Source organism: Podarcis raffonei, chromosome 6, assembly GCF_027172205.1.
Source record: "Podarcis raffonei isolate rPodRaf1 chromosome 6, rPodRaf1.pri, whole genome shotgun sequence".
NCBI classification, from domain to species: Eukaryota; Metazoa; Chordata; class Lepidosauria; order Squamata; family Lacertidae; genus Podarcis; species Podarcis raffonei.
The window spans coordinates 11,222,775-11,234,566 of NC_070607.1; the positions used below are offsets into that span (position 1 = coordinate 11,222,775).

Here is an 11,792-nt window from a genome sequence, read left to right on the forward strand (position 1 = left end):
CCCCTTTTTTTTAAGGTAGTGTATCATCACCCACCCTGGACATTAGCAAAGGTGTTGGAGTGCTACAAAAAACACTGGATGGCTGTTTTTGGAATGGTTATATCAAGAAACTTTCTTTCAACCATTGAATATCTACATGAACATCTCTGTAAAGGTAAAAAAATGTTAACCCTTGAAACTATTTGAAATCCCAAAACCTGCGCCAAAGGGCATATCAGTACTGAAAACTTCAAATGTGTTTATCATGGCTTCCTCCAAGGAACCTTCAGAGCTATGATACAGGTTTCTAGCAATCCCAAGCACTCCCAAATTACTAAAATATAATAGGATTCATTTGTATAAGCCAATCTTATACAATCTTAAACATGTTTTCTCAAAAATAAGTTTCTTGAGTTCAGTGTATAGCAGGGGTGTCTAATCTGTGGGCTACACCCAAGCATTTTTGTGCACCTATATGATGCCAAAAGTATTTTGAGGTTCCCGAAAGCACCCTGTAGTTGGTCCATTAAAAATATGTACATATTGACCACCAGCATATTCTTTTCTGTGGTTCTGTGATGCTAGAAGGTTTTGGTGACCTCCCAAGTCATGCAGAATTGTAGTGAGTCCCTGCTAGATCCAGGATCTTCAGGAGATGTGTGTCAGTGGTAGATGGTAGCAAGATGATAGCACCCTTTGAATGCACTGCCTATCAGTTGTTGTTCCTGAATAGTTCAAATTGCAAATATACTGGGTTGTATTTGAGGATTACTTATGGTATGGTTGTATTTTGTTTTCTGTCCTCTTTCAACTTTTTCCTCCTTAACATCTCTCTCTCTCTCTCTCTCTCTCTCTCAGCTTCTGTGGTTAAACCTTCAACAGTGAATGAGGTGCTCCAGGAATCTAAAATGCTGTTGGAGGAGTTCAGCTCAAGGTCAGAATATGATGGTATCCTTCCCAAGGCTTTAGCTCAGGTGAATAAACTGCTCAAGACGCTTGACAAGGTAAGAGCTGCTTAGTTTTGACAGAAGTCATTCTTTTTACATGCACATGCATGTATCCGATTGCAGCAGCAATGTTGCTGTTGCTTATTTATCATCATCATCCAGGGTTAAAAGCTACTTGTGTTAGAAAACTTCTTTTTAAAGGCAACTTGAAATACACTTTCAATGTCATCTGTGGAACAGATGGTCAAAATAAATCTCAGATGTAACTTTTGAACAAAATGTGTTTGCTTTTATCCTTTTCTTGCAGGGGAATGGATAAGGGTGGGCGAGTCTGCTAGACTCTTGGGTCAGCCCCTGCCTGGGAGGAGTTGAAAGCCAGGAGTGAGGATAGGATAAAATGCTGCTTGCTTTTTTATTGAGCTTATTATTAACTGCATTGTTATAAACCACTTGAGGGTTTTTTACAGGGAAAAGCGAGATTAAAAAGTTTAGGTACCGTATTTTTCCATGTATAAGACTAAGTTTCTCCCCCTAAAAAGTATTGTCAAAAATTAGGGGGCATCTTATACTCTGGGCCATCTCCCCCTATTTTCTTAAATCTGAGTCCCCCAAAATAGGGGGCGTCTTATACATATGGGGGCATCTTATAGACGGAAAAATACGGTAAATAAAACAGCACCCTTGGGTCTTGGTTAGGATTAGGTTCTCCAACACTTTATCTAAAGGAATAAAGAAAGGGGAACTTTTAGCTATAGGTTCTTTCTATCTCCAAGGAGCTCTGATCTGCTCTTTCATTGCATTAGCTAAAGGTGACATAGAGCCAAACAGCCCCCCCCCCCACTGATGTTCTTGTGAAATACTTTGGGTCAAAGTATGAAGGGTGGTATATAAATGTCTTTAAGTCAGTGAAATGTTTTGAAGTAAATCTCATTTTTACTGTGGTTATATCAGTCTTAGTGTGTCATTCCTTTAAAAAATCTGGTAGCTTGCAGCTTTAGCACATCAGATCCAGTATATTTACTGCTTGCTTGCTATATTTTCATAATATTCAGCCAGGTGCTGGACCAAATACTCCAGACACCCTCAAATCTACTTCAGGAACTACTGCTTGTGAACAAATGGAAGATGTAGCTTTGGTCCAGCACACACAGGATGTAGATACGTCCTTGTCGCCTAAGCCTTTAGCCCAAGGAAACAGGCATGTGGAAATCTGGTCTGTCCTTGAAAGCGTCTGGAACACAATAAACCTATTCAGGTAATAAAAGCTGAAAGAGAGTGTTCTTCTTGAAATCAAGGTTGTCTTATTTTTAGGCAAAATGTAAAGCATCCTAGGGTTAGTGCAGATGTGCTTGTATGCTGCTTGATGACTGGCGGCCAAATTTGTGAATTTAATCCACTGTCAAGAAAATTATGTTCAGAGAAGAGAAGAGATTATTTGGAAGTTCTGGCTGTACTGGTTCATCAGTGGTGACTCCTTCATGTATGCATGCTGTCACCTGATACAGTCACTGCAAATACATGTGTGAACAAGCCCTTAATGAAAACTGTAAAAACATAATTTGTGAAGTGGGCTTCAGTCAACCACAAGGTTTGATGGCAAAAAGTTTTTTTTTAAAAAAAAAAGTTAGTGCAAACTGGAAGATGGCAATGCATACATCTGAAGGAGAATTTTAAACAGCTCAGTAGTTGTTTAAAAATTTCTGCAATGGAAACCTAATGCAAAAGGTTGTGTGTCTTTCTGAGGAAATAGTCCTATTATCACAGCAGCTATACCCTTGTTCACTATGAATTTATGAATCGGATTATACAGAATGCCTTTGCTTCAGTGAACTCTTTTGAAAAAGAATCCGTATACATGCAATAGGATTTCCTGCCTCTGATTCTGTCTGTCTGGGTTTTTTTTCTCTCTCTCCATCCTTGCCTCCCCACCCCATTCCTGTCTAGGACAATAGGTAGTTCATTGCCTGTTTTAAAATTCATTCTTTTACTTTTCTTAGTCTAGAACTTTGCCAGAAGCTGGACCTCAATACGGCTACCCCCACTCAGAATATGAACTCGTTCAAAGACGCTTTCGTCGGTCTGCAGAAGTTAATGACGGCAGTGAGCGAAATCCTGGCAGGAATTCGGCAGTAAGTTTATGTGAGCTGAATGGAGTACAGGTGATTCCCACTTATGTCCCCAGATAACCGTGAAATTGTGAATAGTGGAGAACACCATCTAAAAACCTGTGAACACCCTCTAAACCTCTGCAAACCCTTGAAAAACTTTTAAAAACCAGAAGCACTTACAAGCCATCTCCCCGCCCCACTCTTTTCGTACCATTTTTGTAGTTTTTGTGCTCTTTTTCGGGTTGCTTTTGCCCTTTGAACACCCTCTGCGCACCTGTTGTTTCTTGGAGCCACTGTGTTGAAATAAGTTTCTTGGTACTTTTAGCTTGTGATTATGTATTGATCCCAGGCATCTGAAATAGTACCCATTGGCCTTCTAGTTGCCTGTTAGCAACTACCTGTTAAAAAGGTAAAGGTACCCCTGCCCGTACGGGCCAGTCTTGCCAGACTCTAGGGTTGTGCGCCCATCTCTATAGGCCGGGGGCCAGCGCTGTCCGCAGACATTTCCGGGTCACGTGGCCAGCATGACATCGCTGCTCTGGCGAGCCAGAGCCGCACACGGAAACGCCGTTTACCTTCCCGCTAGTAAGCGGTCCCTATTTATCTACTTGCACCCGGGGGTGCTTTCGAATTGCTAGGTTAGGTAGTTTCAAAAACTGAACCTCCACTTTCATGTATTGGTATTAGTATTTCACAAGGCAAGGTGCCTGTATTTCAATTGTTTTATCATGCTCATGGTTTTTATGATTTCAGTGATGTGAACTTTATTGTGTTTGAACTATTTTGTTAAGTGTTGTGGCTTTTATGATTTTTAAAAGCCACATTGAGTTTGTTTTATAAAGGAAAGCCCAGGTATAAAGTTATAAAGATAGCTTTATTTTTTATTCTAAATTACAGTAGTACCTCATTTTGCGACCAGGATCCGTTCTGGAGCCCCAGTTGCTGGCTGAAAAGGACGCTGGACAATGCGCCGCGTCTGCGCATGCACGCGGTTTGTGCTGCTGTGCATGCTCGAAGTGTGATTTAGCGCTTCTGCGCATGTGCGAGCGGTGAACCCGGAAGTAACCTGTTCTGATACGTCCGGGTTTGCTGCAGCCGTTCGATGGAACGGGCGCTCGAAGAGGCAGACACTAGACAAGGTACCACTGTAATCCACACACATACAAGATTTTAGCAGGTGACCTGCTAAGAGGTGGGACCAACCAAGGATGGTACGGAAGCACTTCTATTAAAAAAAACAAAACTTTTTATTGCATACAAATAGATATAGGATCTCAGTCCTTCTCATTAACTGCTTTGGAAGGTTGGCAATCTAACTCCAATCTTCTTTGGTATGTGATTTTCCCCCCAACTTTTTATAAAAAATTAACACTAGAAAACTTGGGTCTGCTGCTGCGAATTTGTGGACATGTATATTTAGGTGCCATGAAACATTCCTCAAAAATGCTGCCATTAGCCAACTGGCAGTCACATACATGAAATTCAGTAAATAAGTAAAAACTTTGGTAAACAAATCACTATGCATAATACGTTGTTCTTGGGTCAGTACTTACCACTGCGGTCAGTCGTCTGCTGTGTGGGCCTACTTTTTGCTTCCACAGGGCTTGATGCCATGCGTTCCGGTCAGTACTAGGGCTGTGCATTGGTTCTGTGCGCAGTTTGAATTAAGTGGCATATGGGTAATCTGAATGAGGCTTTCACATTCTGGAGTCAGATTGCACCATTGACAAGGCATTTGTAATAGCTAAAGTCCTGAATCTCACACACACACACACACTTTGTAATATAGTGCAGGCGTTCTCAAACATCTCTGCTCTCAGAGCCCACTTGAGATGGCTGAAAATTACTGATGCCAATCACCTACTACAAAAAGGTGATGTAGGGGCAGAATCACAAAATGTTGTCAAATATGGAATTGAGCATAAGGTAAGTATGGATCAGACCACAGGGCCCACCTGAAAGTTAGCCTGAGGGTTGAACTGAGAAACACTGCTCTAGATTAATGGTGTGCAAATGTCTGCTGCCATCTAATGGCTATTTAGGAGACAGCAGAAGATATATGAAGAGGTTTGGCTGTAGATGAAAATAATTGTTATACTCTGGGTTAAGCAAAGAGAGCCTTGAGTAGTCTATAGAACGAAATGTGCAGCAAGAACTGGATCTTTTGAGTTCCTTTGCAGAGCACACAAAAAAGTATATGTGTTCTACAAAAGAGACCTAAAACTTTGATTCCTGAGTATCCAATATTAGAAGCGCTAGGGGAGGCAGCAATATGTATTTTTTTAATCACAGGTTTTATGGGCATTTCCTTTATGCTAATGAACTATGATACCGAAAGAACACACATTTCATCTTTGCCCAGCTAGCCTCCAAAAGATCTCCCCGCTTGTTTGCAAATGGATGTAAATTGCTTTAAATTAAAATCGTACTGCAGTGTGAACCAGGGTCATTTGGAAGATTTCTACAAGGTGTCAGGAAGAAAAATATAGGCAGGATTGAAAGCCACAAGAAAAGGACAAGGAGCCGTCTGTGGCGTGGAAGTTCAATGCTGAACGCTTAGGAGGAGAGGCATTCATACATGTCAGACGTCGCTTGTTACATACTGTAATCCATGAATCAGGCACTGGTTAGGCCTGCACATAGGAGTTAAAATCTCTAAGCAAAGTTTTCTGTGGAATGCAAAAAAGAAGAAGAAAAGTAGAGAGGCGGTAGAGAGTGAACTTGGGATTTCTGGCCCCTTCAATATGATCAAGAGTAATATTTTGGACAGGATAAGATATGTTGCAAAGTGTATACACACAGATCCATAACGGTCATGAGGCTGTGGCATTGGACCTGAAATACAACAGAGGTTTCCTGTTAATCCTCATACCCTGTTTGTAATACATCGGGTTGGCCACTGTGAGAACAAGATGCTACGATAGATAAACCTTTGGCCTAACTGGCAGGGGTCTTCTTATGTCTTCAGTAGTGTTTCTCCTGAGGGTTGACATGCCTGGGCAGGAATGTGCAAAGTAAGGTATCCTGGTCCCAAGTTATTCAGGGTTTTCTATGCCAAAGGCAAGCCCTTAAACGTGACCCAGTAGCACATGCAATGTGCTGTCAATAGGCCTCCCCCTTCAACAGCTTTGCTGCAGCATTCTGCACTAGTTGCAATTTCTGGACCAATATTAAGGGAAGCCCCAAACAGAGCACATTTTAGTAATTGAATCCCCTACTGCCTGAATTTACAAATTAAGAACACGTGTTTTAAGATGATTTTATATAACTTTAATTCTATCAGTGTTTAATTGTATTTTAATGATCAGTTTTCTATGTTTTTAGCAGTTCTTGTTTTTATCTGTAAGCTGCTGTCCTGAGCCCCGTCAGGGAAAAAAGGCAACAAATAAATAACTAAATAAGAACCTCATTCTTATGTGAACTTCTTGTGTCATTGGGTCATCCATGTTTAAAATCCTTTAATGAGTTTTCCACTGTTTGTTCTTATCTTTTTCAGGGTTTTAGTGCCAAACAGTAGCTTTCAAGATGTCTGGGCTCTCTATAGCTTTTTAACTAATAATAAGGTAGGTTTGATTTCCCCTTTAAAGCATTTTGTAGGTGTTACGAGTACTTTATGTTGACCCAAAACCCTGAAATTTTGTGTGCAGATAGTCCAGGGCAGACTGATTACTAGGCCAGTCAAATAATTTCTTCCTTGAAAGGGGAAACATGAAGTGTTCCCCAAATGCTTAAGGTATTGTCACACGATTTGGGAAGCAAAATCCTTTTAAGTTTACTTCATTACCATAGCTCACATCACATCAACCTGTAGAGCTGTCTAAATCAAGTCAGCTCCTATGGGGGTGGCGGATTAAGCTGGCAGCCGAGAAAAATCTCCCTCCACATTCTTCAGACAACTTTCGCGTCATCTGACAAGGACTGTTGCCTCTCCAAAGAGGTCAGTTGAGTCTGCTGCTGCTTCACATACATTGGTCAGCCAGCCTGGAAGCAGGGTAGATTTGCTCCCTGCAAGTCTAGAAACATGTTTGTGGCTGCCTCTGCATTTACATATTCTAGTATATATTGTTGGTCCGTAATAACTGGAAGTCAAGCAACTCATTCTTATTTCTGGATACAGTGGTACCTCGCAAGACGAAATTAAATCGTTCCGCGAGTTTTTTCTTCTTGCGAGTTTTTTGTCTTGCGAAGCACGGTTTCCCATAGGAATGCATTGAAAATCAATTAATGCGTTCCTATGGAAACCGCTTGCCGGGCTGGCGGTGTGGAGAAGGGCTTTTCTCCCCACTGCAAGCCTTCAGGACAGGTCCGGGAACAGAGGGGAAGGCGCGCTGCGCTTCTCCTCTGTTCCCGGAGCTTGCGGGGCTTGCGGTGAGGAGAAGGGCTTTCCTCCTCACTGCCAACATTCAGAACAGCATTCTGAATGTTGGCGGTGGGAAGGAAAACCCTCCTCCCACCACAAGTCTTCAGGACAGGTCTGGGAACAGAGGGGAAGGCGTGCAGCGCTTCTCCTCTGTTCCCGGGGCTTGCGGTGGGAGGAGGGTTTTTCCTCCCCACCGCCAACATTCAGAACAGCATTCTGAATGTTGGCGGTGGGAAGGAAAACCCTCCTCCCACCGCAAGTCTTCAGGACAGGTCCGGGAACAGAGGGGAAGGCGCGTTGCGCTTCTCCTCTGTCCCCGGACCTGTTCTGAAGGCTGGCGGTCCACCGCCAGCCTTCAGAACAGCCATCCGAAGGCTGGCACGGGGAGAAGGGCTCTCCGCCCCACCGCCAGCCTTCGGAGGAGGTCTGAGGACAGTGGGGAAGACGTGCTGCGCTTCCCCGCTGTCCCCGGAGATTTCCCTATGGGCTTTCATCTTGCGAAGGAAGCCCATAGGGAAATTCGTCTGGCGAAACACCTCGAAAAACGGAAAACTCATTCTTCTTGCGAGTTTTCCGTCTTGCGAGGCGTTCGTCTTGCGAGGTACCACTGTACTCGCAGAGCTTTCTTAAACCAGTAATAAACCTGAGAGTTGTTGCTAACCAGGAATGAGAGTGCTGCACTGTGGCTCTTTTCTTTGACACTCTAATGTTGGAAGACCAAGGTCACATGGGACTACTTCAGACCTCAGACACCCTGTGTTTACTGAGCAGCATAGGAAGTAACCACCATAGGGTCATTGGGCCAGCTCACACAGCCCACAGTGGCCCAACACATTCCCAGAAACCATCACTTGGAGCTGCTGGCTGTTTGAACCAGCCTACTATTTTAGCAGCCAACGAACCTGAGATGGAATGTCCTTGGCAGAAGACTTCCAAGTTCAGATTGAGAGCAAAGTGCTCTGTTCGTGGAACTTAATAGCACCTGGATACTATGGCAGCCAGTGAGCTGGTTTGCTAAGGGGAACCAGCCAGTGCCATGGGGATGTGATGAAGGGGAAGGGGCACCCCTTCCCACCTCTTACCTTTTGCTGTGTGAAGGTGGAGGTGGCAGCAATCAGCGTCATGCCCAGTTGCTGAGTGTGGACGATTGTCCTGGCAAAGGTATTGGCTGCTGATGTTGTCATGGGTGACCCTCCACTCAGCAGCTGGGCTTTTGCTTGGCACCCAATGCTATGCTTACCCCTTCTTTTTATGGTAAGAAGAAATAAGAGTGGAAAGGTTCCTCCATGGCCACTCATGGTTTTGCTTAGCAGACTCTCTCACTGGCATGAACAACCAACACAACAGGATGCATTTATGTTGCCCATAACATAGCTTTGTATTAGAAGTTGTTTCCTTTTAGAGGTCTAGTGTCGTTCCATGATTTCAGTGATTCAGTTCACCAAGACAGAAGCACATTTTCATTTGAGTCAAGCAAGGGAGACTTCCATTTCCAAGGTGGTTGATATTTCACTGCCTGATTCATCATTGCATGCTGTTCCCCAGAGACTGAACCAGAACTGTAACCATAGAAAAGCGGCTTAGGGCCTCTTAGGAATATGTGAGAACACCACTTCTCTCCTCCTGGCTGGTTTTTCTCTAAACGTCTTTACAGCTTCATTCTAGAGTGAATTTGACATCACCACATTACTGAATACGCAGCTCCATTTGCTGCCTGAGTCCACAGTTATTAAGCCACAGGAAAATACCATATACTTTCTTTCTTGTTTCATATTGATTGATTGGTTAGAGCAGGGGTCAGCAACCTTTTTCAACCAGGGGCCGGTCCACCGTCCCTCAGACCATGTGGTGGGCCGGACTACATTTTGAAAAAAATAATGAACGAATTCCTATGCCCCATAAATAACCTAGAGATTCATTTTAAATAAAAGTACACATTGTGCTCATGTAAAAACACCAGGCAGGCCCCACAAATAACCCAGAGATGCGTTTTTTAAAAAAGGACACATTCTACTCATGTAAAAACACGCTGATTCCCAGACCGTCCACGGGCCGGATTTAGAAGGCGATTGGGCTGCATCTGGCCCCCAGGCCATAGGTTGCCTACCCCTGGGTTAGAGCTAGGATAAAGAGATACAATTCAAGGCAGCTTCTTATGAGTAAAGTGACCAAAACATTTGCAGGAGAAAACAAATGCAGACTGCCAAGTTATTAGTCGGCCACCAAATTTCATTTTTAAAAAAAAGATATTTATTAAGATTTTCAATTTTTTATACAAACAAAAAACAAACAAAAAATTAAAAAAGACATATAGTTCATAATACAATCTTTTCAGTAACATATTTCTCTGACCTCCTCATACCTCCCCTTCTTGTATTCCCTTTTAAATTCTTTGTTCAGCAAATCCTTAACTTAAAGCATTACAGCTTATAATATCACCTTATTTTCTATCCAAACCCTTTTTTTCATCCATGTTCCTTTATATCATTACAGCTAGAAACCACTCAATTTCAATCCAACATCATTCAGCATTCCTTAATTTTACAATATTTCTGTAAATAGTCCTTAAATTTTTTCCAATCTTCTTCTGCCGACTCTTCTCCCTGGTCACGGATTCTGCTCGTCATTTCTGCCAATCCCATACAGTCAATCAGTTTCATCTGCCATTCTTCCAGAGTGGGTAGATCTTGCGTCTTCCAATAAGTCGGCCACCAAATTTCAGCTTTGTGGTATTGAATGCAGATAACGCAACTGGGCAAAGAACCTCACCAACAGACTTTGCTAGCCTTTAAATTATGGGAATATAGACTCTACAGAGACCAATAGAAGTTTGCTTTCGAAGAGATGCCTTGTGTGTATTGAACTAATGCCTGTCTGCTGTGCTGGTCTGCATCAATAAGTATATCTTTCAGCTGCCATTTCTTTCACCCATGAGCTTGTTTCCCTTTCTCTAGTCAATCATAAATGGCATTGATTGGTACCATACTGCTCAGTAAGTGCTCTGGAGTGATGGGTCAGCATCTCATATCCTGTAAAGTAGACTGCCAGCAAATTATTTTGCCAAAGATGCCACTTTTTTCACACTTGTTTTGCATACCAGGCTGGCAAAGTGCAGGGACTGTGGCTTGACTTGGCAAAGGGGCTAGGTGTCAACTCTTGTTTTAAGGACTTCAATAAAAAGATAAGCTGAAGCAGCCTTTAGTTCTTTTACAGTGAATAATTTCCAACAGGCAATACAGTATCCACATTTCACGATTCAAATCAAATTTTATTAAACGGTCACAGACCAGATTAACTCGTACAGCTAGTCAGCAAAGCATAACACCGGAAAAAACAAAGGACAATTTCAATACAGATTAGGCCATAACAGCAATTTAAAATTTGACAGCATAAATAAAATTAAGTATTTGCCTTCGCCTGCATATTGGCATTGGAAAGCTCTTGTTTCCTGCGCCTAATAGCGGCTACACAGAATTTGGCAACATTGATCGTAATTTCAGGAACCTTATCTTCTACCAAGGCTCTCATACGTTGGAGTTCTGGTTCATTTTTAAGCTTTTGTAGAACTGGGGCAATAAGGGTCAGGCATAGATCCTCGTTGTAACTACAGTGCAGCAATACATGCAGACTTGTTTCCACTTCCGATGAGCCACATGGGCAAACACGTGACTCATATGGTTTGCCCTCATATCTGCCTAGCAGCAGGGCAGAGGGCAAAACGTTAAATCTGGCCAGGGTAAAGGAGTGTCTGTACTTAGGTATTTGTAAATCAGCCAGATAATTTGCGGGTGAGAACCCTCTCCCAAAGTCTCTAATTGTGGCATATTTATCCATTTTGCCCATATGACATTGCAGCTCTATGTCCCTAATGTGTTGAAGCACTTGACTTCTGGCTCTCTCATATCCTGCCGCTATCAAGATCTGCGGGGAGAAGCCCAAGCTTCTTATCTTTTCAAACAGGGAAGCTTTCCAGGTAGAATTGGTGAGTCTTCCTAGACATTTCAGTGTGGTTTTTTCCTCCTTCACAGATGCACAATAATACGAAATTTACTGCTGAGGAACTTTATGACTGCATTTCCCAAGAGGTGTACAGGTAAGCTACTTTTTATACATCTTTAATTACTGGCCATAATCCTTTTTCACTTGTTTTTTCATTATGTTGAAAACATTCTATGAGGCAGCATCTCCTCTTCCTTTCAGAACAGAGTAATTTTAGTTTGCAAAATAGTGATACTGTATTGGGATCTCTTGACAGCGGCAGTATGAATCCTATCTTCAGTATACCTGTGTACTTAATAGAGTAAATGCACAAAACATCATCTGAAACAGATGTTTTATTTTAGGATCTTTCAGTGAAACATACCTTGTGTTGAACCTTGCTTTTTATCCTGTAATCAA

The 11,792-nt window shown here is 42.5% G+C and overlaps 1 protein-coding gene across 8 annotated transcripts in view; it reads left to right on the forward strand.

The window, feature by feature from the left end:
* Positions 1–11,792, forward strand: part of SWT1 (SWT1 RNA endoribonuclease homolog) — a 30,569-nt gene that overhangs the window by 16,593 nt on the left and 2,184 nt on the right. For 7 of the 8 annotated variants that reach the window (XM_053391401.1, XM_053391399.1, XM_053391398.1 and 4 more), the window contains exons 13-18: positions 16–154; positions 838–983; positions 1,979–2,181; positions 2,924–3,055; positions 6,531–6,597; positions 11,423–11,487. In XM_053391401.1, coding sequence (XP_053247376.1) covers positions 16–154; positions 838–983; positions 1,979–2,181; positions 2,924–3,055; positions 6,531–6,597; positions 11,423–11,487 — 752 coding nt within the window. Of the gene's footprint in view, positions 1–15; positions 155–837; positions 984–1,978; positions 2,182–2,923; positions 3,056–6,530; positions 6,598–11,422; positions 11,488–11,792 lie in introns of those variants that run through there. The other variant, XM_053391404.1, reaches the window with a different exon arrangement.